The following is a 22,299-nucleotide window of genomic DNA, read 5'->3' as shown; positions in this document are numbered from 1 at the left end:
CCCATGCAACTTTATCAAAAAGTGCCTGACCACTCAACCCAACTATAGCACAATCAACACAAGCTATGAAAAAGATAACGCTACCATACATCAAAAACATCTCAGAAACAACCAATAGTCTCTTATAACCACACAGCATTACCATAACACACAAACCAACTAAAGCCTTCCAGAACACCTTAGGTAAACCAAAAGACCCAGTAGCCCAAGAAGAAAAATCAGGAGTCCTCTACAACATACAGTGTAAGGACTGTAACAACCACTATGTAGGATAGACAGGCAGAAGATTAGCAGAGCACATCCATGAACACTAACTAGCAGTCAGAAGACACGATGAAAATTCCTTAATCTCACAGCACATGGACAGACTCAGCCATAGTTTCAACTGAGAAACTGTGAGCATCCTAGACCAAGCTAAATCCAAAAATGCTAGGGAATTTGTGGAAGCTCGGCATTCAGGCAAATCAGCCATCAATAGTCACATAGAAATAAACCATATTTATACATCATTTAAAAGAGACAATAAAAAAGCTAACAAAGAAACAAAAAGACAAGAACATATCCACTCCAGCAGCCAAACACCCAGATAAGCAGGGATTAACAGCAGGCAAACAATCAAGCAGAAAACAATACCCTAATCAAGGAGCTACCAAGGAGAAAACCACACCCCCAAAACTGGCAGGCAAGCTGCTGTATATAAACAGGGAGAAAACCCCACACTCACTCACACTGATGATGTTATCTACTTGGGTAGTGAAACATCTGCAAGCAAACAACCAAGCTCAGAGAGCATCAAGAACTGCACTGTATATTATGCTGGTTACCTCTAAATTGTGTTCTCTTTTCACATAATTATTCACAACATGGTTAAAAAAGAAAGTAAGTTGAATTGGACAATTCTGGCACTATCTGGAAGTCCACATGCTTATTCAGGTCCTGCACCTGAACGAATAGCTCCTCCCATAAAGTGGTGCCCAATTTATTCATTAATATGTTGAATTTTTCCCACCTGAATAGCTATAAATAGCATACATACTATTCCTTTCCCAAATTCTTCTTGGTATAACTCTCTAGGCTGATATCCAAGGGTGATAGCAACTTGTCTTAAGTTACCCAGTAAAGTTCATGGTCGAGCAGAAATTCAAGCCTGATTGTCAACATTTTGATCACTTTACCACACACAGTCCCATAAGTGAAAGACAGATATATAGGCAGGATGCGCTTTATCTATTTTCTGTCATAAATAATTAGCAATCAAATAGGCATTAAACTAGAAAATATAGCCATCAGTTTTTACACAGGGGAGTATAGCCAGAAACTGAGTTAATATTCCTCTTCATACATACATCTTCTACAGTAGACTGAATGCCTCCTAGCCATTTTCTCAGGTTGGGGCTCTTCAGATGTGTAGGGTTATCAGTATTACTAGGCAGCAAGATTCCAAGAGTGGTAGCCTAATACATCTGAAGGGCACTAGGTTGGAAAGGTTGAATTATAGGAAGTTAACAACAACAACATGGATCTTCAAGACTGCCATTAGATAATAAGGTGATCAAAACCAGAAAATGTTGCAATCCTTCCTGTAGACGTCATTTTGAAAGTCTTTCTCCAAATGCCTCCAGGGAGAGCAACAGAAAGAAAGAGTATATAGTGGTCATTGTCAGCAAATCTTTGGATTCACAGGGAGAAGTGTTCCTCATGCTTGTGAAATGTGAAATCACTACTCCCAAAGGGATTTTACAATCAGGAGATACAATGTGCCCAGACTGAGGAGTTCCTACATCTTTTGTAAATATCAGGAATAGACAACCTGATGAGGATAAAAATCCACTGCTAACCACAATGACAAAAAGGTGATAGAATGTATTGTTATAGTGCAAACCTGGTATTTCATGCTGGTGTCTTGAAGTCAGACATAAGCATATAAGTCATGGACTTGTGTTGCAATGTCATATCACATGTTTCATTAATTGCCTCCCTTTGTCCCACTGTGATCTCTCTGTTGATGATCACCACACATTTTTGACTGTGGCTCCAGTAATTTTTTCCCTTGGCTGTGCTGGGATGGGCTGGTAGGAAGAAGCTGAAATCATCTGGAGAGCACCATGTGGTTTACTCTGGATCTATATAATTCCATAATTGTACAACTACAACAACCAGGTGAAGTGATCTAGATGCACTACACCCACTGGCTCCCTGAAAATGATCTATAGTTGGAGAGCTTTATGAGGCAGTGTGGGGTAGTGGCTAAGTGTGGGACTAGGAGCAGGGAGACTCTACTATAAGTCATGAAAACTTCCTGGGTGACTTTGGGCCAGTCACTCTCTCAGTGCAACCTACCTTACTTGTTGCGGGGAAAAACAGGACAAGGCAGCCCTGTGTGAGTTTGGGCTCCTTGAGGTCCTGAACAACAGGCAAGATATAAATCTGATGAACAAATGATTATAATGACACTTGATATGGCCAATGAGTCATTTTTAAGGGCAATTTAGAATGGCCTACAAATCTCTGCTACTTTCTCATTCTAAACCTCTGACATTCTTTTCTACTGTCTTGGCATTCTAGTCCAATTGCCATTTTCCTCAGCTTGCTCAATGTGATACAAACCATGTCTGGAAGGTTTCTTTACTGAGAGCAGCAGAAATGGTGAGACTGCAGCTGACTTGCACAACATATTGGACAGAGCAAAATTAAACCAAATATTTGCTGGTCCTAACCCCAATCAACTAACTCTTGCGCATGAAAGCAATGCATGTCCTTCATTACAGAAAGCTGTGCTTAGCTTTTTATTATCAAGTAACTGTGGTCCTGTCTTCAAAAGGACCATATCTGAAATTTCAGAACTTAAAAATAAACCACACATTTTGAAAGAATCACTTTCTGTCACTTTAATAAAACACAAGTGTGTGTGTGTGTGGGGGGGTACATCCTTTCAAAGTGCATAGCTAAACATTAAAACAACAGGATTTTTTTCATTTAAAACTGCTGTAGAGTATATCCAAGTCGAGGAAATAAGGTATTTAGAATATTTCAAGTATATACTTGGTATTTATGAAATTCTGAAAGGCCGATAGTAAAGATTTTAGGGAAGCATGGTAAATATATAGTTACCTCATTTTGCCATGGGATAGATACAGAGCCTGTAGAAAACTTGGAATAGAAATCATCATCAGTTTGGTCCAGGTTCACTCCCTTGACAGTTGAAAATTGCTCAATGTCCAACACATCTTTGCAGTACACTGCTCTCGGCTGCCCCAGCAGGAAAAGAAAGAAGAAGAGTCTGAACATGTAGTCAAAGTGCTATTTGAGAATCCTTGGAAGTAAGGCTTTGGGAGAATAGGAGTGCAAAATGGGCATGCCCGTGGGCCAAATATAGCTGAGTGGGTTGTCCAATGCAGTCTGCAATGCCTCTTTGCCCCCATGTCCCCCACACCTTTCCTCTCTCTTGCACCCACTTGCTGCTCTTCCTCTCACCTTCCTCAGCTCTTTTATCTACTCACTGCCTTCCTGTCCCTAACTTTCATCGAGCCCCTTTGTGCCCTTGCATCCTTCCCACACCCCATCTTTCAAAGTCTGTCCAACCCTTCTAAGCTTCTCCACACTCTCCAGGCTGCTTGCACTGCTTTTCCCAATACTAACTTGACCCTTCTGAGCTTGCCTGCTCTCCTCCCACAGCATTCATAAACCTCTATCCTTTCTCGCTGCAGTTTCTTCAAAAGACAAAAAAATGTAAAAGCTTTTCCTTTACAAAAGTGAGCTGTAATGCTGAGAGTTTTTTCCTACATCACAGGCTCCTCCACCGTTTTTTTTTTTTTAAATGCTGTGTTTTCTTTTGGAACAGTCAGAAAAATAGGGCTATGAGATCTGGGCTGCAAAACACAACCAGCAGAGGGCAGCAAAGAGATACGAAAACTGTAACTCTTACTGCCATCTATTGGTCATCTGTGTTTTAGGAAAGAAAGGAAAGGGAGGTGCAGTGCTGGGGAGATGACAGGATAGGTGAATGAGTGATGCCATGCTGGGACTTGTGGCAGCAGCAGCTGAAGAGAGGCAGAGAGGGAACACCCTGGGGAGATGGGAGTGGAGAGTGGAGAGGCTAGCCCTTTGGACATGCAGAGGAAGAGGGGAGAGCGAGGGAGCATATGCCCCAGCTTTGGTCTACTCCCCCGCATAATCTCTCTGATGTTCCTCTGGATTTTGCTTTGGCTAAAGCCTAGAACAACCAAGAAGTTCCAGCATTTGTTTCTGCTGAACTGTTACCAATCCAAAATAGTTCAGTAGAACTTCCAGAGCACAATGGTTTGCTTCTGTTTCAAAACAAAATATATTTTCTATTTCATGCATGGCCCAATTCTGAATTCTTCCTGTTCACACTTTATAATCGATATTGGTTACTGAAAGCACTAATAATAATTCTAAGATTTCATAAGCCACTCATCTTTTTCTCAATCAATATTGGTTACAGAAAGCACTAATAATAATTCTAAGATTTCATAAGCCACTCATCTTTTTCTTTAACATAAAAAGATTACTCAGTATTAATACTGATGTATTTCCATGATAGCTGTATCAACAAATCCAATGGGATGGATCCAAAGTTACTTTTTCTATCTCAGATTCCAAAGAAACTCTAGAGAGCTGATTCAATGTAGTAAAACGGATTACTATATTACAATTACAATTACAAGACTAAGAAATTAGAAAATATGCAAGTCTCTTGAGGCCACTATGGATAATTGACATTTAAACAATGGGGTAAGAATGGGGAAATAACTTTCACTATTAGTTTTCTTCAACTTATAAACATTGGCTAATACTCATTGTGTTACTTCATTTTTGTATACAGACTTCTGGGATTTTCAAGATAGGAATAAATATTATATGTAGTTGTTACAATGATTTTAATTCCTTGCAAAATATTTTATATTTATTAATACAACTATACTTTGCTAAAAGAGTTTAATATTAATTTTGTTAGAACATACTATATAAATGAAACTACCTTAATTAAACTTCCCAGATCAGAGTTAATTCATAGACTAATTCTAACATCCATATATTGATGGACTGGGGATGAACCAGGATGACATACTAGTGCCTTTTCACCAGTGTCACTTGTAGATGGCATTGGTGACTTCTGTATCTAGTGAGCACACATATGCTACCAATGAAAAGCCCAAACCAAGATTTTCTGTAGAATTAATGTCTGTCAGAGGGGGATCCCCAATTTAAGGCAGTGGAAACATTTTACATTTTCATAGATTACAAGGGTACTCAAGAAAATGGTAGGGGGAAGGTTTATTAGAAGGTTTGCCTTCTAATAAAACCCATTTATTAGAAGGCAAACATATGAGGCTGTTCTTCAATATCATCTCTATGAAAACACAGGTCATTTTTTTCTTTTTTTTAATGGGCTGTTGGATGTACTCCCAAAGGAAGCACTGAGCTGTAACATCCATATAAAATAAAAATAGTTTTTGGGATATCTGTGAAATCTATGGACATTGTTGCAAATAAAGATAATTCTGGAAGCTGATGCTTTGTTTTGCACCATGCTAGCTTCCACAGTAATTTTGTTTTAAATTAAAACAATATTTAATTATTTCTTTAAAATAGAGTGGGATATGAAGCTTGACTAGCATCAACTGAAGTGTCAGCACATTAGAGACCCCAGTATTAATGGCTAACAGGTACTAAGATAACAACTGACATAACTTTTGAAAATACTCCATAGATGAGTCAAAAACATCTGAAGAGCACCAAGTTGGGTAAGGCTACCTAGGGGCTTCATCCGAAATACTGTGATGAAATAAGCTTTCAATCAGTGATGGATCAGAATTATTAGACATAGACATCCAAGGTCAAGGCATGACCATTTAACTATAGCTTCTCAAGGAAGATAGATTTCAACAAGTAAAAGAACAGATTCAAGCAGTATGTCATATATGTTTTCAAGTTGTACTTCAGTTCTATGATTCTCTTTTACGCATCACTTACATCAGGGACGAAAGGGGGTTCCAGCATTCCTGCTTGCAGACGTTTGAAATTCATGCTCTTAAAAAATGGGTGACTCTTTACTTCAGCTGCACCTCCTTCCCGACAACCCAGCCTCTGTTTCACATCTTTGGTCAGTAGCTGGAAAGATGCCAAGACAATTATCAGAAAATATTTGTTGAACCATTCTCTATGTAGAGAAACAGAAACATTCCCTTCCGTATAGTCCTAACAGCTAGGAGTAGTACTTATAAAAATTCATTTGCCATTTGCACTTTACTATTTGATAAAAATAAAACCAAATATGTGACAGCCCAGCAACTAGTAAGAGGGATCTCATATTTTGAATTTAGGCATTGTTATCTTTGGCATTTTGCCTCTGAAACAAAACCAGTAAATAACACAATATATAAAGAAATACAAGTGAAATTGGTGACAATGTGAAAATAGTGCTCCTTTTGGAATCAGCAACCTGCAACAAATCACTTTGTGTGTCACCTTGTAATGAGGCCACTCTTGATGAGTCCATATTAGCCTGACTGCTGATTAGATATTACACAGACAATAATTATACAAAGGTTCATTCTCCAGACCCAATCATAGTTAGTGTTAAGGGATCTGTGATGGGAGTATAGTTTACTCTCTTTAATAATTTCCTCGAAAATGATTCAGATAGTCTTCTCTAATCTGGCACCTTTCCAAATACGTCAGGACTGCAATTCCAAAAGGCCATACTGACTAGTATTTCTGAGAGAAGCACTTCCAAAACATCCCTGGGTACCAGATTGGGGAAGACTGATTTAACAGCAGTGCTCAATGCTGTACAGGTAATCCTCGCTATCCAACCACAATAGGGACCAGAATTTAGGTCGCTAAGCGATTTGGTTGTTAAGCAAATTGTCACATGACTGGAGCTGATTTTATGGCCTTTTTAGACAGTCGTTAAGTGAATCACCACTGTCGTTAAGTGAATCACATGGTTGTTAAGCGAATCACGTCGTTGTTAAGCAAATCCAGCTTCCCCAATGGATGTTTTTTGCTGGAATTCACTTAATGACCACATGATTATTTTAACAACCATGTGATTTGCTTAGTGACCACAGTGATTTGCTTAACGATCACCATAAAAAAGGTCACAAATCGGGATCATGTGGCCGCGGGGGGTGGTGTGGCCATTTGTGATGGTCGAAAGTGCAAGTACAGGTCGTAAAGCACTTTTTCCAAGGCCTTGGTAACTCTGGACCATTGTTAAACAAACGGCTGATAAGCAAGGACTACTTGTAACTGCAACAATGTTGTAACTACAGCAGCATTCACTGGATCATATTACTTTCCTTAGAATGAATAGCCAAGGTAATTATTTTGAGATTTTGGAAAAGTACTATGACCCTGGATTTCAAAGACTAGATTCAAGAAATGTGTAATTAATTCAGTTTATTTCTACTAATCAAAAAAATGACACAATACATTTCCCTTTGGCATAAATTTCATAATATTTTACAAGAATAGACAATTTTCATGCAGTTTGATATGTTGTTATTACATGATTAAGTATGATATATTTTGGTGATTTATTTTACTTTAGTATCTTAATTTTTAGTTTTTTTGTACTAACTAGTTTAATTTTCAATTTTTTCTCTGTTCTGTTTTCCTATTACAATTTCATACTTAGTAAATGTGTTGATGTTACTGCTTTCTTCTAATTTGTTTCTTATTTATTTATTAATCAAATTTATATGGCAGCCCATCACACAAAAAGCGACTCTGGGTGGCATACCGTTCTTTCTGCATTTCTCTTTAAAATTGCAATAACATTATTTTTTTAAAAAAACCTTTTAATTAAAGTATTGAAAGCAGTGTTGCAATGTCAAAAAAGCTCTGCCTTTTTGGGGCATGTATGCAATGTCGCAACACATGTAGAAAAGATGTGGGTTTATATCACAATGCTGTGATGCACCTTTCTTCAGTTTGACCCCCCCCCCCCCCCGCCTGTAGACACTCTTGGCTGGCACAATTGTCTGGCCTTGAATATCCACTCATGCTGTAACATACTGTATATCTAACGTTGCCACAAATATATCATGTATAATGTGTCTAGAAATACATTAAACAACCAAGGTAATATCCTTGCCTTATTTCCTGCTCAGTGTTGAACCATTCACAAAGCATTCTGCTAATTCTCATCTATTACTTCCATCATATACTGCTCTTATCACAGTTGGCAGCCCTCAACTCTATATTTGCACAAATATAATTCACAGTTCATTTTATCATACTGTCTTTCTCATATTCTTACATTTCTTGGTGACCTTCAGAAAAGTAAAAATCTGTCTTGACACCATACACTGTACTCCTCAAAGTTTCTTTAGTGCCACCTCTGGTATCATTTTAATCAGACTTGTAACAAGCACCTCTCACCAGATAAAATGAACAAACTTATTATCCTGTTGTTTTTGCATCTACCCTTGTTATCTTTCACTTTGTATAAGGGAACAATAATGGTGTTCTTCCACTTGTCAGACACAGATGCAATTTTTACACACACACTAAACAAATCACACTGCCACTTCATCAGCAACCACACCCATATTTCTGCTATGACATCATCAACACTTGAAGCTTTATGTTTTTAAAACTTTATGATTTCTTTTTCAGCATTTTGTCCTTGGACACTAACATTTATAATATGTGTTTCAATTCCACTCTTTTTTTAATCTTAGAATATTATCTTCTGAAGATTTTAGTTTTTGTTACACAATCATATTTATTCCAATTCCACTCTTTGACATGTTACTATCATTCCCATACAAATCTCTGAAATGGTCTTTCTAGCATTCTCTCTCTTCAATTTCAACCCCCAACCCCAATTTTTCACTTTTTCTTTTTCATGTGCATCTATTAATGCACATAAACTTAAACCAGACTTTTGAAATACACAGATATTTTTAGGCAAGCAATTCACCAAACTTTTAGCATTCTCAGACCTTTGAATGGCCCAGTCACTTTTTCTGTACTCTTATCTCATTCCCAACTATCTATTCATGTCTCCTAGCAGAGTGATTTTTCTCTGGAATCTCTTAATTTAGGAAGTTGCTCAAACCCTATCCTAGGTTCTTTCATTATCCTCATTGGCTGGAGCTAAAATGCAACTATTAATTCTTACTTTCACGTATATGTTTAAAAGTCCAACTCTTACTTATATTTCCTGAATATCTTTAATCATATTAGTGGTTGATACAATATCTCATATCACTTGTCTATCTTAACTCAAATTATTTGGCTTATTTATTTTATTTAGCTCTCATGATCTGATCTGTGTATGGCTAATCTCATATTCCCCTTCATGGATCACTGCCTTGTCGTGGCGAAGGGGCTTGCGTAACTCAGTGAAGCCATGAGCTATACCGTGCAGGGCCACCCAAGACGGACAGGTCATGACAGAGAGTTCTGACAAAATGTGGTCCACTGGAGAAGGAAATGGCAACCCACTCCAGTATCCTTGCCAAGAAAACCCCATGGACAATGTTAAAAGGCTAAAAGATATGACGCCGGAAGATGAGCCCCTCAGGTCGGAAGGTGTCCAATATGCTACTGGGGAAGAGCGGAGGGCAATTCCAAGTAGCTCCAGAAAGAGTGAAGCGGCTGGGCCAAAGCCGAAAGGACGTTCAGCTGTGGATGTATCTGGAAGCGAAAAGAAGGTCCGATGCTGTAAAGAACAATATTGTATAGGTACCTGGAATGTAAGATCTATGAACCAAGGCAAGCTGGATGTGGTCAAACATGAGATGACAAGACTGAACATCGACATCTTGGGAATCAGCGAACTGAAATGGACGGGAATGGGTGAATTTAATTTGGGTGACCATTATATCTACTACTGTGGGCAAGAAACCCTTAGAAGAAATGGAGTTGCACTCATAGTGAATAAGAGAGTGGGAAAGGCAGTAATGGGGTACAACCTCAAAAACGACAGAATGATCTCAGTGCGTATCCAAGGCAAACCATTCAATATCACAGTCATCCAAGTCTATGCCCCAACCACTGATGCTGAAGAAGCTGAGGTTGACCGCTTCTATGAAGACCTACAACATCTTCTAGAACTAGCACCAAAAAAAGATGTCCTTTTCATCATAGGGGATTGGAATGCTAAAGTAGGAAGTCAAGGAGTAATCGGAATAACAGGCAAGTTTGGCCTTGGAATACAAAATGAAGCAGGGAAAAGGCTAATAGAGTTCTGTCAAGAGAACAAGCTAGTCATAGCAAACACTCTTTTCCAACAACACAAGAGACGACTCTACACATGGACATCACCAGATGGTCAATACCGAAACCAGATTGATTATATACTTTGCAGCCAAAGATGGAGAAGCTCTATACAGACAGCAAAAACAAGACCAGGAGCTGACTGTGGCTCAGATCATGAGCTTCTTACTGCAAAATTTAGGCTTAAATTGAAGAATGTAGGGAAAACCACTAGACCACTTAGGTATGACTTAGATCATATTCCTTGTGAGTACACAGTGAAGGTGATGAATAGATTTAGAGGATTAGATTTGGTAGACAGAGTGCCTGAAGAACTATGGACGGAGGTCCATAACATTGTACAGGAGGCAGCAACTAAAACCATCCCAAAGAAAAAGAAATGCAAGAAAGCAAAATGGCTGTCTGATGAGGCTTTACAAATAGCTGTGGAAAGAAGGAATGCAAAAAGCAAGGGTGAAAGGGAAAGATATAAGCAACTGAATGCAGATTTCCAGAGAATAGCAAGGAGAGATAAGAAGGCCTTCTTAAATGAACAATGCAAAGAAATTGAGGAAAACAATAGAATGGGGAAGACTAGAGATCTCTACAAGAAAATTGGAGATATGAAAGGAACGTTTAGTGCAAAGATGGGCATGATAAAGGACAAAAAGGCAGGGACCTAACAGAAGCAGAAGAGATTAAGAAGAGGTGGCAAGAATACACAGAAGAACTATACAAGAAAGTTCTTAGTGTCCCCGATGTACATACTGGTGTGGTCACTGACCTTGAGCCAGACATTCTAGAGAGTGAAGTCAAGTGGGCCTTAGGAAGCATTGCTAACAACAAAGCTAGTGGAGATGACAGTATTCCAGCTGAGTTATTTAAAATACTAAAAGATGATGGTGTTAAAGTGCTGCACTCAATATGCCAGCAAGTTTGGAAAACGCAACAGTGGCCACGGGATTGGAAAAGGTCAGTTTATGTTCCAATTCCAAAGAAGGGCAATGCCAAAGAATGCTCAAACTATCGCACAATTGCACTCATTTCACATGCTAGCAAGGTTATGCTCAAAATCCTACAAGCTAGGCTTCAGCAATACATGAACCAAGAACTACCGGATGTACAAGCTGGGTTTCGAAGAGGCAGAGGAACTAGAGATCAAATCGCCAACATTCGCTGGATCATGGAGAAAGCACGAGAGTTCCAGAAAAATATCTACTTCTGCTTCATTGACTATGCAAAAGCCTTCGATTGTGTGGATCACAACAAACTGTGGCAAATTCTTAAAGAGATGGGAGTACCAGACCACCTTACCTGTCTCCTGAGAAATCTGTATGCGGGACAAGCAGCAACAGTTAGAACCGGTCATGGAACAACCAATTGGTTCAAAATAGGGAAAGGTGTACGACAAGGCTGTATACTGTCACCCTGCTTATTTAACCTATATGCAGAGTACATCATGAGAAATGCCAGGCTGGAAGAATCACAAGCCGGAATTAAGATTGCAGGGAGAATCATCAACAACCTCAGATATGCGGACGATACCACCCTAATGGCAGAAAGTGAAGAAGAACTAAAGAGCCTCTTGATGAGGGTGAAAGAGGAGAGTGCAAAAGCTGGCTTGAAACTCAACATTAAAAAAACTAAGATCATGGCATCTGGACCCATCAATTCCTGGTAAATAGAAGGGGTAGAAATGGAAGCAGTAACAGACTTCATTTATTTGGGCTCCAAGATCACCGCAGACGGAGACTGCAGCCATGAAATTAAAAGACGCTTGCTCCTTGGGAGGAAAGCTATGGCAAGCCTAGATAGCATATTAAAAAGCAGAGATGTCACCTTGCCGACAAAGATCCGCATAGTCAAAGCTATGGTTTTTCCAGTAGTAATGTATGGCTGTGAGAGCTGGACCATAAAAAAGACCGAGCGCCGAAGAATTGATGCCTTTGAACTGTGGTGCTGGAGAAGACTCTTGAGAGTCCCCTGGACTGCTAGGAGGTCAAACCAGTCAATCTTAAAGGAAATCAATCCTGATTGCTCATTGGAAGGATCGATAATGAAGCTCAAGCTCAGGTACTTTGGTCACCTAATGCGAAGAGAGATCTCTTTGGAGAAGACCCTGATGCTGGGAAAGATTGAAGGCAAAAGGAGAAGAGGACGGCAGAGGATGAGATGGTTAGATAGCATCACTGAAGCAATGAGCATGAAACTGAGCAAACTCAGGGAGGCAGTGAAGGACAGGAAGGCCTGGCGCAATATGGTTCATGGGGTCACGAAGAGTCGGACACGACTTAACGACTAAACAACAACAATCTCATATTGGCAATGACCTTCAAGAAATTCCAGCACAGAGTTTTCCATGCATTACTCAATTTGATTTGATCTGTAGACTGTTGGTAGAATGTGCTACATATTTAAACACATATCCAGTACTCGGGTAATAGTTTCACAGCCTCAGAAACAAGATTAATTTATTGAACTTAATCACATGTTTTATAGAATTATGCCTGATGAATTCTTGAAGGAGTTAAGAATTCCTAAAGTTTTCCAATATTTTAGTTCCTTAGGTAAGATATATTTACGGCATATATCTTTACCGATAACCACACATGAAGTTTTGAGTGCCAGTATATTTAGATTTTACCAAATCCAGGCTGCAAACCTCTTGAAGTCCACTAGATGGCAGCAAAGAGACAGCGTCTTCAAGAGCTTTGAGGCTTGGATCTGGAGAGTACAAAATTCCTGAGCTCATTAAAGCAATATAAACTGTCTGATTTTAAAGAGTAGCACTATCTAGTATGGCTGTGCATGTTTTGATGGAAATGCTTCAGACCTCATCTGAATAGAATACTTTCCAGTATTCCTTAAAGCCACTTAATATTATGCATGCTTCTGTGCAATCCTGAACAAAAGATGTTGCTGCTTTTAAGAGTCACTTTCCTTTCTTCTGTGCAATCCTGAACAGGATTGTTCTGTGCAGTCCTGAACAAAAGAGGTTGCTGCTTTTAAAAGTCATTGATTTTTTTCATCTTTTTTTTTTTTCTGGCTCAACAAGAATATTGGGTGGCTTTAAGGAATAGTAGAGAGGTATGATGCTTGTGCGAGGTCCAAAGTAATTCTTCCTAATTGTTTTCAAAGTAGGCATTGCCCTACCACAGAATCCAGTTTATTAAGATCAGAAGATTAAACTCCATGAATAATTGTTAGCTGGGAATAAGTTCCATTGATCTCCAAGGTGCTTCATCCTTCAATATGTATATCATAGTGAGCTTAGAGAGAAGATGTCCAGCTGGCTGAAATGCAGCCTTTAGCTTTTAATTAGAAGTATAAACCTTTCTGCAAAAGAAAGAGGCAATGGCTAATGTGAAGTTGGAAGTCACATGCAATACTCATGAATAGTAGAACTTGAAAATCTCATTATTACCTCACTCATCTATCAGCTGCAGTAACTGAAATATCAATTACTCTAGCATTCAACAAATGTCATCATTACTCCTGGAGCTGCATTCCCCTTCCATTACATTAGTATTCCAAATACATCCTCTTTTGCTGGCTTTTATTTCAGTCTTCTTTCTTACAACTTAAGTTTGGGGAAAAAATGCTAAAGGTATTTCACGGAGGAATATTAGAATCTAAACTAGCTCAATGATTAAATGCTAGTAATGTCAAGCTTCATTCAGTAACAAAAATAAGCTAAAGAAAAGGTGATTGGACTCAAACAGACTCTCTTCTGAGCAAACATATGTGGTTAGACTGTTAACTTAGTTGATTATAAAAATGACCATCTAAAGATTTTCCAGAGGATGTTCACCCTTTGTCCATCAGAGGGCAGCAGTAGAAAGGTTAACAATGTGGGCAGTGTAAGCATGAAATATTTGTATAAGCTTGCAATTTAGAAATCATTAAAATAATGAATTTATGTAATTAGGCCTCAGCAACACAGGTAATAGAAAGTTAACTACAGTTGGTTTCCTCCAACTGCTTAACCAGATTATTTCTATATACATTCTTCAGCTTGAAGGAACAGAAGCAGGTAGATGTGTTCATACCCCAGCCAAGATTTGGCAAATGATTCTGGAAAATTCTCCAGCTAAAATGTTCCCAGAGTTGGACAAATCTAAATGGAAAAGGAACACTAATTACAGTATCCCGGCACAGCATATTACTGAAGCATCATTTACAAGCACCGTTTACTGACTTTAGGAAACAGATCACAGGGATTTTTCAACAGTGAGCCTTGTCCCTAGAACTTGGATCTGGTTGTGTGTGGATCCAACTGTGAATGCATTCAGTACTTAAAAGTAGGCATGGGTGGATGACACATGGTAAATGGAACAAACCTCTAAGATTTTCCTGCATGTGTCAGTATTGGCATGAAGGCATCCACAGTCTCAAGTGATGGTCATTTCGGAGGGTGTTGCTAAACTGTGTTTTACTGGAACATAACGCCACTCTGAAAATGGCAGCACAGGAAATTTATGTTTCTGGACTGTATAGCAGTAAGAATCAGAAAAGCCTAGGAAACTCCTTTGATTCAGTTTTTTTTCCCAACACACTCATGACTCTAAAAAAGAAGCCATTCATTGGTAAAATTATTGGAGAGAGAGGTCACTGTAGAGAGATCCCTTTTTATTTATTTCATTTTTATTCCTACTTTCTAAGGAGATCACAGTCTCCTTGCATTTTTACTCTGCAGCAACCCTGTGAGCTATGCAGTTCACTATGGAGTCCCACCTGGGTTTCCCCAGGCCCAGTCCAACATTCTAATCACTACTCTGATTCCTGAGAATCCCTGTGCATTGTAACTTATTTAAATGTTGACCAGGGTGAAATCTAATTTTGAAAGAAAAATTTACCCTCCTCTCAGCAATACTTAATTAAAAAAAAAAATTATACAGTGACACTGAACTCTTAAGAACAAGTAATGAGTCATATTGGACTTATTACATAGCAATTCACAACAGGAGGTTTCATAACTAGAAAAATGTGGATGTAAAATAACTGCCTACTGGACTACACTACACAACTGGCTTGAGGCATGAAAAGATGGTAGATTCTAATTTCCACAACTTCTGCTGAAAGAAGGACAAGGCAAATTGTATCTTTACAGAGAAGAGACATAGAGCAGGGCTTCTCAAACTTCATGGTGCTAACTATGACCTCAAGATAAATGAATGTGTGTGTTTCCCTATGGATAAAACTGTCAGAACACTCTTGGATAGGGTTTCTGCTGTTGGATAGGGATCCTGCTTTCCCTAGACAAACCAACTGTTGGCTTGTCCATGAAGAGTGAAACTGTAGTCTGTGTGTTTGAGCAGGTTTGTATATCCAAAGCTGGATAGCTGACAGAACTTGATCCTGGGAGCAGGGTTCTCCTTCAATGGCCTTTGTGGCTCTCAGCAATGGTTCCTATAATAGCTTCAACCTACTCCTGAGTACGATCCAAGGCAACCGGTCCAGGATCAAGGCACTTTTGCCAAGTCCCACCTTCCCCCTCTTCCAAGGGCATCTCTTTTTCAGCTTCTTTATAATGGATGTCATGCTGGGCCCTAGTACTCAGCTCGCTCTTCCAACATTAGGTTTTCTTCTCCAAGAAGTAGAAGTGATGCAGAGCATGGGCTGCATTCAGAACATGCAGGTTCACCCCAGAACCCAGCATGATGTCCCAGTTTAGTTCAAGTTTATTACAGTAATTGACCAATGTTTTATGGTACAATGCCCCAAGAAAGAAACCCACTGAAAGCCATCCTTGGTAAGACTAGTCAAAAATGCCACAAACCTAGCAAGCCAGCCTTGGGTGGTACTCAGAAGTGAGCTGGGACTGTTGCTATAAATGTGAGGTCTGTCAAAGAAGAATCCCAGCACCTAGATCCCAAGGAATGAAGGCAGCTTGCTCCAAGTGGGAACAAATACGACCTCCTTCAAATTTGCTCATGATCTCACATTCTAAGGACTCCTAGTTTAATGGTGGAAGACATATTTTTTTAGGTAAAAAGTCCTAAGTCCTGACATTTCCAAGTAATGGTGGAAAAAATGCTTGGCTTCAAGTCTGAAGAGCTCTGGGAAATCAACATTTAAAAATGCACAGGTCTTCCTGAAGGGAGAATAAATCTCACGTAAAGGCAAACAAAAGTAATTAACAGCTTTCACTATATAAATGAATGAACACAGGAAAAGAAACTTGTGAAAACCAGGGCTGTGTCCAGAGGGTAGCAAAATTTAACATTTCCTGGGACCATGATCAACAAAGGACCTAGTACCTCAGCAGTATCACTCCAGATGCAGTGTACTTCAGATTTTATAAATCCTGGTCAAGGACTATGGGAGTTAAAGACCAATACACCTATAAGCACTGGGCTAGAAAAAACTTCTCCACAGTAGTCTTCTCCTTCATTATCCCATACAGTCTACTAATTAATTTTCACACTAAGTGACCCCCTTACCATTTTACAGATAGACTTTGCTTCTTCAGAGAATTTATGGGAATACACCTCTTCAGTCTCCAAGACTCTCCTGTCTACCTCTTCCCGCTTCACCTTCTCTTTCCTTCCTCGAAAGGGTGACTGTCCTGCAATCATTTCATAGATTAAGCAGCCTAATCCCCAGTAATCAGGGCTAAGTGTGTATCGCTGGTTATTCAAGACTTCTGGGGCTAGGAGAAAGAAAAGAAAGAGACAATGGAAAATTTTCCCACTTCTGTATTGATATCAGCATGACTGTCAAGGCTAGAATGAAATAAGAGATTCTATTTAGTCTGGCCAAGGATCAATTTATGGTTGCTACTAGGAGGGAGCTCAGTGCAACTTGTTCCACAGGTAATAATAATAATAAAATCAAGCCATTTATGTAGGTTGATTCCATATAGTTGGAAATAATTATTCTCCATGATAGTTCAAATATGTATTTCCAGGATTTAAATAGAAATGGAGACCATTGTTCACCCTATGATGATCCATACTATCCAATACACAAGGATATCAGTCAGGTGGAGCATTTGAATCATTCCAAGTACTTTATTTTGGCTCCTCAGAAAATATAAAATTGATCTTTTCAAGGATCTTTAAAGGATATGGGCATCGCATATGCTTACCGCTAACAACCGTCTACATTTAATTAGTTTTATTAACATAATTAAACAAGTCACATTACTGTACATGATATGAAATTAGCTTTCCCACATACTGGAGTCTGGTACAAGCCACAGTGATACCACATGTGCCATGATGTTATTATCGAAATGATGTGAATTTTCTAGTTTGCCTAAATCATGCCAGCAATCCCCGTGCGATCATGATGATTTTGTTTCCAACTCAAAATGGCAAGAAACTGCACCTCTAGTGTTTGGCAGTTGGTGGGAGGGGACTCCATAAAAGTGGTGCTCAAGGTGGCATGAGACCCAGGAAACAATCTCAGATGCCCATTCCAGATTTAAGTTGAAATCTTACTGTCATTGATTTGCAAATAATCTCATTTTCATTCTTTTCTTTTTAAGTATTCTGAAGCATGAGGTCTGTCGAAGATTTACAAATAAATAATATATGCCAGGAGATCTATGGGCACTGTTTCACACTTAATTCAGCTTAGTGAAATTAATTAAACCTATCAAGAATGAAAAACTACTTGAAATTTTGCAGAGCGATTCCTATATTAAATGTATTCCCCTGCAGTCAACTGTAATACAGATATGGAATTTGGTACAAAGTATATATTGAAAACTATAGCCTTTTTTGGGGGGGGGCGTGAATGCAGGAATCAAGCCATAATAGTATCTGGTACAAACTTTAAAATAATGGGGTGCTGACAGTGATAGTTCAGAAACTCTAAATGCTGGATGTTATTCAAATGGTTCATTAGGTAAGTTAGCATCTTGTTCTCCCAAAGGCCACTCATGGATGCCGTGTTTCTTACTGACAATCCTCACAATTCCTTATTTCATGCACTGTTCTTATTAAATAGATATTTTCAATTTTTACCAATGCTGAATGTTATATAATCCCTTAACGATTTATACAATTTGGGGGACACAGACTTTGCACCCAAGCACTTGAGGGAGAATTACAAGTAACTGTGACTTGGTTAAGTGATCCTACATGTCAGAGATTCAGCCATCTGTTCAATCATGCTGAATTGTGACTGCTTATCATGCATGAACACAGTTTGGATTTTTTCAATTACAGAGTTTGAAATAATAATCTTCAAAGCTGAAAACAACAGACTATTTCAAATCACTCACCCATATAACCAACTGTTCCTACTCGTCCACGGATGGAGTCACCTTCAGGAATTTTAACAGCTAGACCCAAATCAGATATTCTGATGTGGCCTAAAGTGGGTGGGAAACAAAGTTCTAGCATAGGCATAAACCTGTAGAAAACAATCATTTTGCTATGAAATACACTGTCAAAATAAACCTAAACACTGTGGGGAAGAAAATGATACCAGCCCTTTGGAGAAACCCATTTGAAAAATTGATCAAGAAAACTGCTTGATATTAGGGCTGGCCAAATGTCCCTGTGCTTTCTGCTTTCACATAAAAGTACAAGCTTGGAGATGAGATAGTCTGGGATAGCAGGGAGAATTTCAAGAATGTTAATCCTGACTATGTACTAAACACTAAAAAAACCATGCTTTTTCTGCTTTTAATTTCTTCAAAATCCGCTTGAAAAGATGCTATACAGAGGCATTCTGTCCCAGGAACTTGGCTGAGGAGCAAAACTGCATTGGAAGTGGGATCAAGGCTTTTATTTTATTTTATTCCTTTCAATTAGAGAAAAAATTAAAATCAGGGGTGGGAAAATGGTGGAGTTGGGAGGGATCACTTATACCATCAAATGTAATTCCTTGTTTAGTGAAAGAAATTCAAGCATCTTTAAATTGTGGTTGCTCACACTCCTTGACTGTCACACTATTTTTACCTTCAGGATATATTTCCTAATATTCCACTAAGATTTGCTTTCCTGTAATTTAAGATTACTGCTCAATAGAGCAAACCAACTGACCAATTCATTACATAAGTTACAATAAGCATTTTCAATATATTTCCATCTTTCCCACTCCTAAGATTACTGCTGTCCACCGCGAAGTATGACAATCAAGCAATTAAATATTTCAGCCAAGTGTTATTTTACAGTACATCAGATTGTTTTCTATTTGGGTTATTTTGTTTACTTGGAATAGCAGTAATTTTCCATGCCTCTTATGTTACCTATTTCTGCAGGGATGGGCAACCTTTTGATGGCTACAGATCGTATTTAATGATTTGGCTACTATGGAAAGTACAAAATCCAAACCTGAAGGGGCTCTGTCACACACATGGGCAGGGATGGGATTTTACCATTTTTCCACCTGGCTTTCAAGGAAGAAAACTTGGGAGAGGAGGATTTTTGTTTTTGAAAGTATGTTAAGGCTAGTGTAGGCTTACATTATCAGATTCTTGTACACCTGTCTCAAAATGAGAGGAGACTGTACCATCAATTTTCAGCAATCACAGTCAAAGGAGGCTGTGGGGGCCATGGTGGGAGAAGGAAGGAGAGTTCAGATCTGTGGGTTATCCATCCATCCATGTTTTACAGGTCCCTTAACTCAGGATTGGACCAGGAGTCTTGTGCTTTTCTACTGAGATCAGATCACTTCTGAAACAAGGAGAACTTTGGCTTGCATGAAGGGCTAATGGAGTGATACTATTTATGAGTTTCCAAACTAGCTGGAAGTCAAGAAAAGGCTGTATATTCTGCCATTCTTGACTCTATTCAATCCAGAAAGTTGCTGAGCTGATTGATTAATCTGTACAGATATAAACAGAACAAATCATTCAGTGTAATTGAGTTTGGAGTGGGAGTTAGCTCTGAAGGAGCATTTGAAATAAAGAACAGTCAGGCACCCCATCTTTCATTCTTGAAGCACAGAACGTACTATTTCTCTTTGTTTAGACTGGTAATAATATTGATTGGTCAAAGGCATGATTTCCATTGTTTACATAGGTAGCAATGTTGTTTTGTCATAGGCATGAGGCCAAGAAGTATGAAGCCCATCTTCAGAGAAAGGACACACACAATTGGTCACCCTCATTATTGGATAAGAGAAAATACAACCTTTGTATTAATCTATGTTAACATTGTTAATATTAACCCAAGAGCTCTTCTTTTCATAATGTCTCTCTCTTGTTGGGAAAAGTTCCATTCTTTTCTATATCCAAAGATAAATGTTGGTTATTGTTTAGCCTCTTATCCACTGCAGAGAATGATTTGGCTGTGTATACACAACTATATGTAAGCCATTTTACTGTAGAAGGAAATGTCTTACCTAAAGCTCTCAGACTTACCATAATCATCTAACAGGATATTTTCTGGCTTCAAATCCCTTTAAAAAAAGAGGAAGACTGCAGTTATTTCTGTGGAAGCTGCTTTGATAACATGGAAATTGCAAGCATCGGAATGTTCTTTCCAACTATTTAGGTAGTCGGGTGTCAGTTTACACAGTAAAATAATTTAAAAAGTCAGTTAAAAACATGGTTTTGCAGCAAGATGAAAATTACAGTCTACCACAATCTCAGGCCATTCACTTCAGCTAGATGTGACTAATGAAGACTCTGGGCATCATGCAGAGTATTTTGTATGTGTTTCCTAGTTAGTCATTGTGGACAGCAGCAGCAGCTAGAGAGTTAGATTTGACCATATGAAAACCACGCCTCAATTTCTCAGCAACTGAGAAATTGCAATGAAAATCATTAGCTATTTTTATTTAAGAAATATAGGATGATAGAATGTGCAGTTCTTGTGAAAGAAGCTATCTTCAGATTACTCTTTCTCTCTCCATCATGAATGAATTCAGGTAGAAGTTAATCGTCTGTGAAAAAAGACTGCACATGTCTGGTGTGTCTTCTGCAAGATTCTGAACAGATATGGACAGGGTCTGCTTTAAGTCTGTTTTAATAGGGCTTATGAATGGACGGATACTCAAAAAGCACAGCCAGTATTGCATGTGTGGTGGGGCTGCAGATGGTTCTTCCTCTCTTCAGAATCCAATGCTTGAAATGATCACTTCACTCTGCTTAATGGTAGAGATGACTCTAGTGTTAATTGTCTACAGCCAATGTGAGAGAGTGCAGTGGAATGAAGACATTTAGCTCTTTAAGGAAGTGTTTAAAATTAGGATGAAAAAGTACGTTGAGAATAACCTTTATCAAATCACTCCAACATGTGTCTTTTTGTTAAACACCAAGAATAAGCATTCGGTAGTATTTAAAATAAAGCCATCCATTTTACATCCTCCTTCCCTTCACATATTTTCTCAGTATTATTTGTTTAAAAAGTAGGCTTGTTAGCATTGGTTTATCTTGTGAAGTTTATCTTGTGAGGTCAATAGGAATTTAAACTAACAAAAGGAAGGGAACCAAAATGTTCTTAGTTCATGTGCCTTTACTTATAATAACAAATAGTGCGCATGATATATTTTGAACAAATAAAAGTTCCTCAGTGATTAATAGAGGAAAAATCATTAAGCTTCCTTTAAGTAATGGCAGTGTTTAAATCATTTAATGAAAGCAATTTAAAATACTGGGAGGGAGAGTCTCTGGACCCTTCTTATTGCAAATTTGTTTGATGGTCAACTTGAATTGTATTCTAGCCAATTCATGTGTCATAACTTTATCCACATAATTTTCATAGGAGTATAATTTGTGAAGGTACACTGGCTTATTTAACATACTCACTTGCATTATTTTATATAAGTAAATTGTTCCCTGGGTAAAAGTGAGGTGGTAAAATCACCTTAGGAGTATTCTGTTACCTCAGATATAAATATGTATAAATCAGCATTACCAAAAATATTATTGTTTTAAAAAACAACATAGCACCGTGGTTTTTAGCAGTCTTTGTATTAAATCTTTGGGTGAGCTAATGAATGCCATGAACTTTCTCTTGAAAATAAACTGCTCTCATGGTCAGTTATCCTTACGGAAAAGCAAAATCATGGGGAAAAAATACTAATTTTTGTGATTGAAATCTTGTGATTTCAAGCAGGGCTTTAGGTTTTATTGCTATCAGACCTTCAGATGCTTCAAAT

The 22,299-nt window shown here is 38.4% G+C and overlaps 1 protein-coding gene across 3 annotated transcripts in view; it reads right to left on the bottom strand.

Annotated features, from left to right (window-relative positions):
- The window catches only part of GRK5 (G protein-coupled receptor kinase 5), a 172,500-nt gene that overhangs the window by 12,621 nt on the left and 137,580 nt on the right, over positions 1-22,299 (bottom strand). For all 3 annotated transcript variants that reach the window (XR_015794345.1, XM_088131855.1, XM_088131854.1), the window contains 5 exons: positions 20,558-20,595; positions 18,470-18,559; positions 16,680-16,888; positions 5,998-6,135; positions 3,112-3,249 (listed from right to left, as the gene is read on the bottom strand). Coding sequence is in view for 2 of the 3 variants with exons in the window: in XM_088131855.1 (XP_087987981.1) it covers positions 3,112-3,249; positions 5,998-6,135; positions 16,680-16,888; positions 18,470-18,559; positions 20,558-20,595 (613 nt within the window). In the remaining variant the exon portion in view is untranslated. The remainder of the gene's footprint in view (positions 1-3,111; positions 3,250-5,997; positions 6,136-16,679; positions 16,889-18,469; positions 18,560-20,557; positions 20,596-22,299) is intronic.

This window comes from Python bivittatus, unplaced genomic scaffold, assembly GCF_059951505.1.
Source record: "Python bivittatus isolate LINGU-HERP-01145 unplaced genomic scaffold, Pbiv_v1 ctg000980_np1212, whole genome shotgun sequence".
NCBI classification, from domain to species: Eukaryota; Metazoa; Chordata; class Lepidosauria; order Squamata; family Pythonidae; genus Python; species Python bivittatus.
This window is presented reverse-complemented; position numbering and strand designations above follow the sequence as displayed.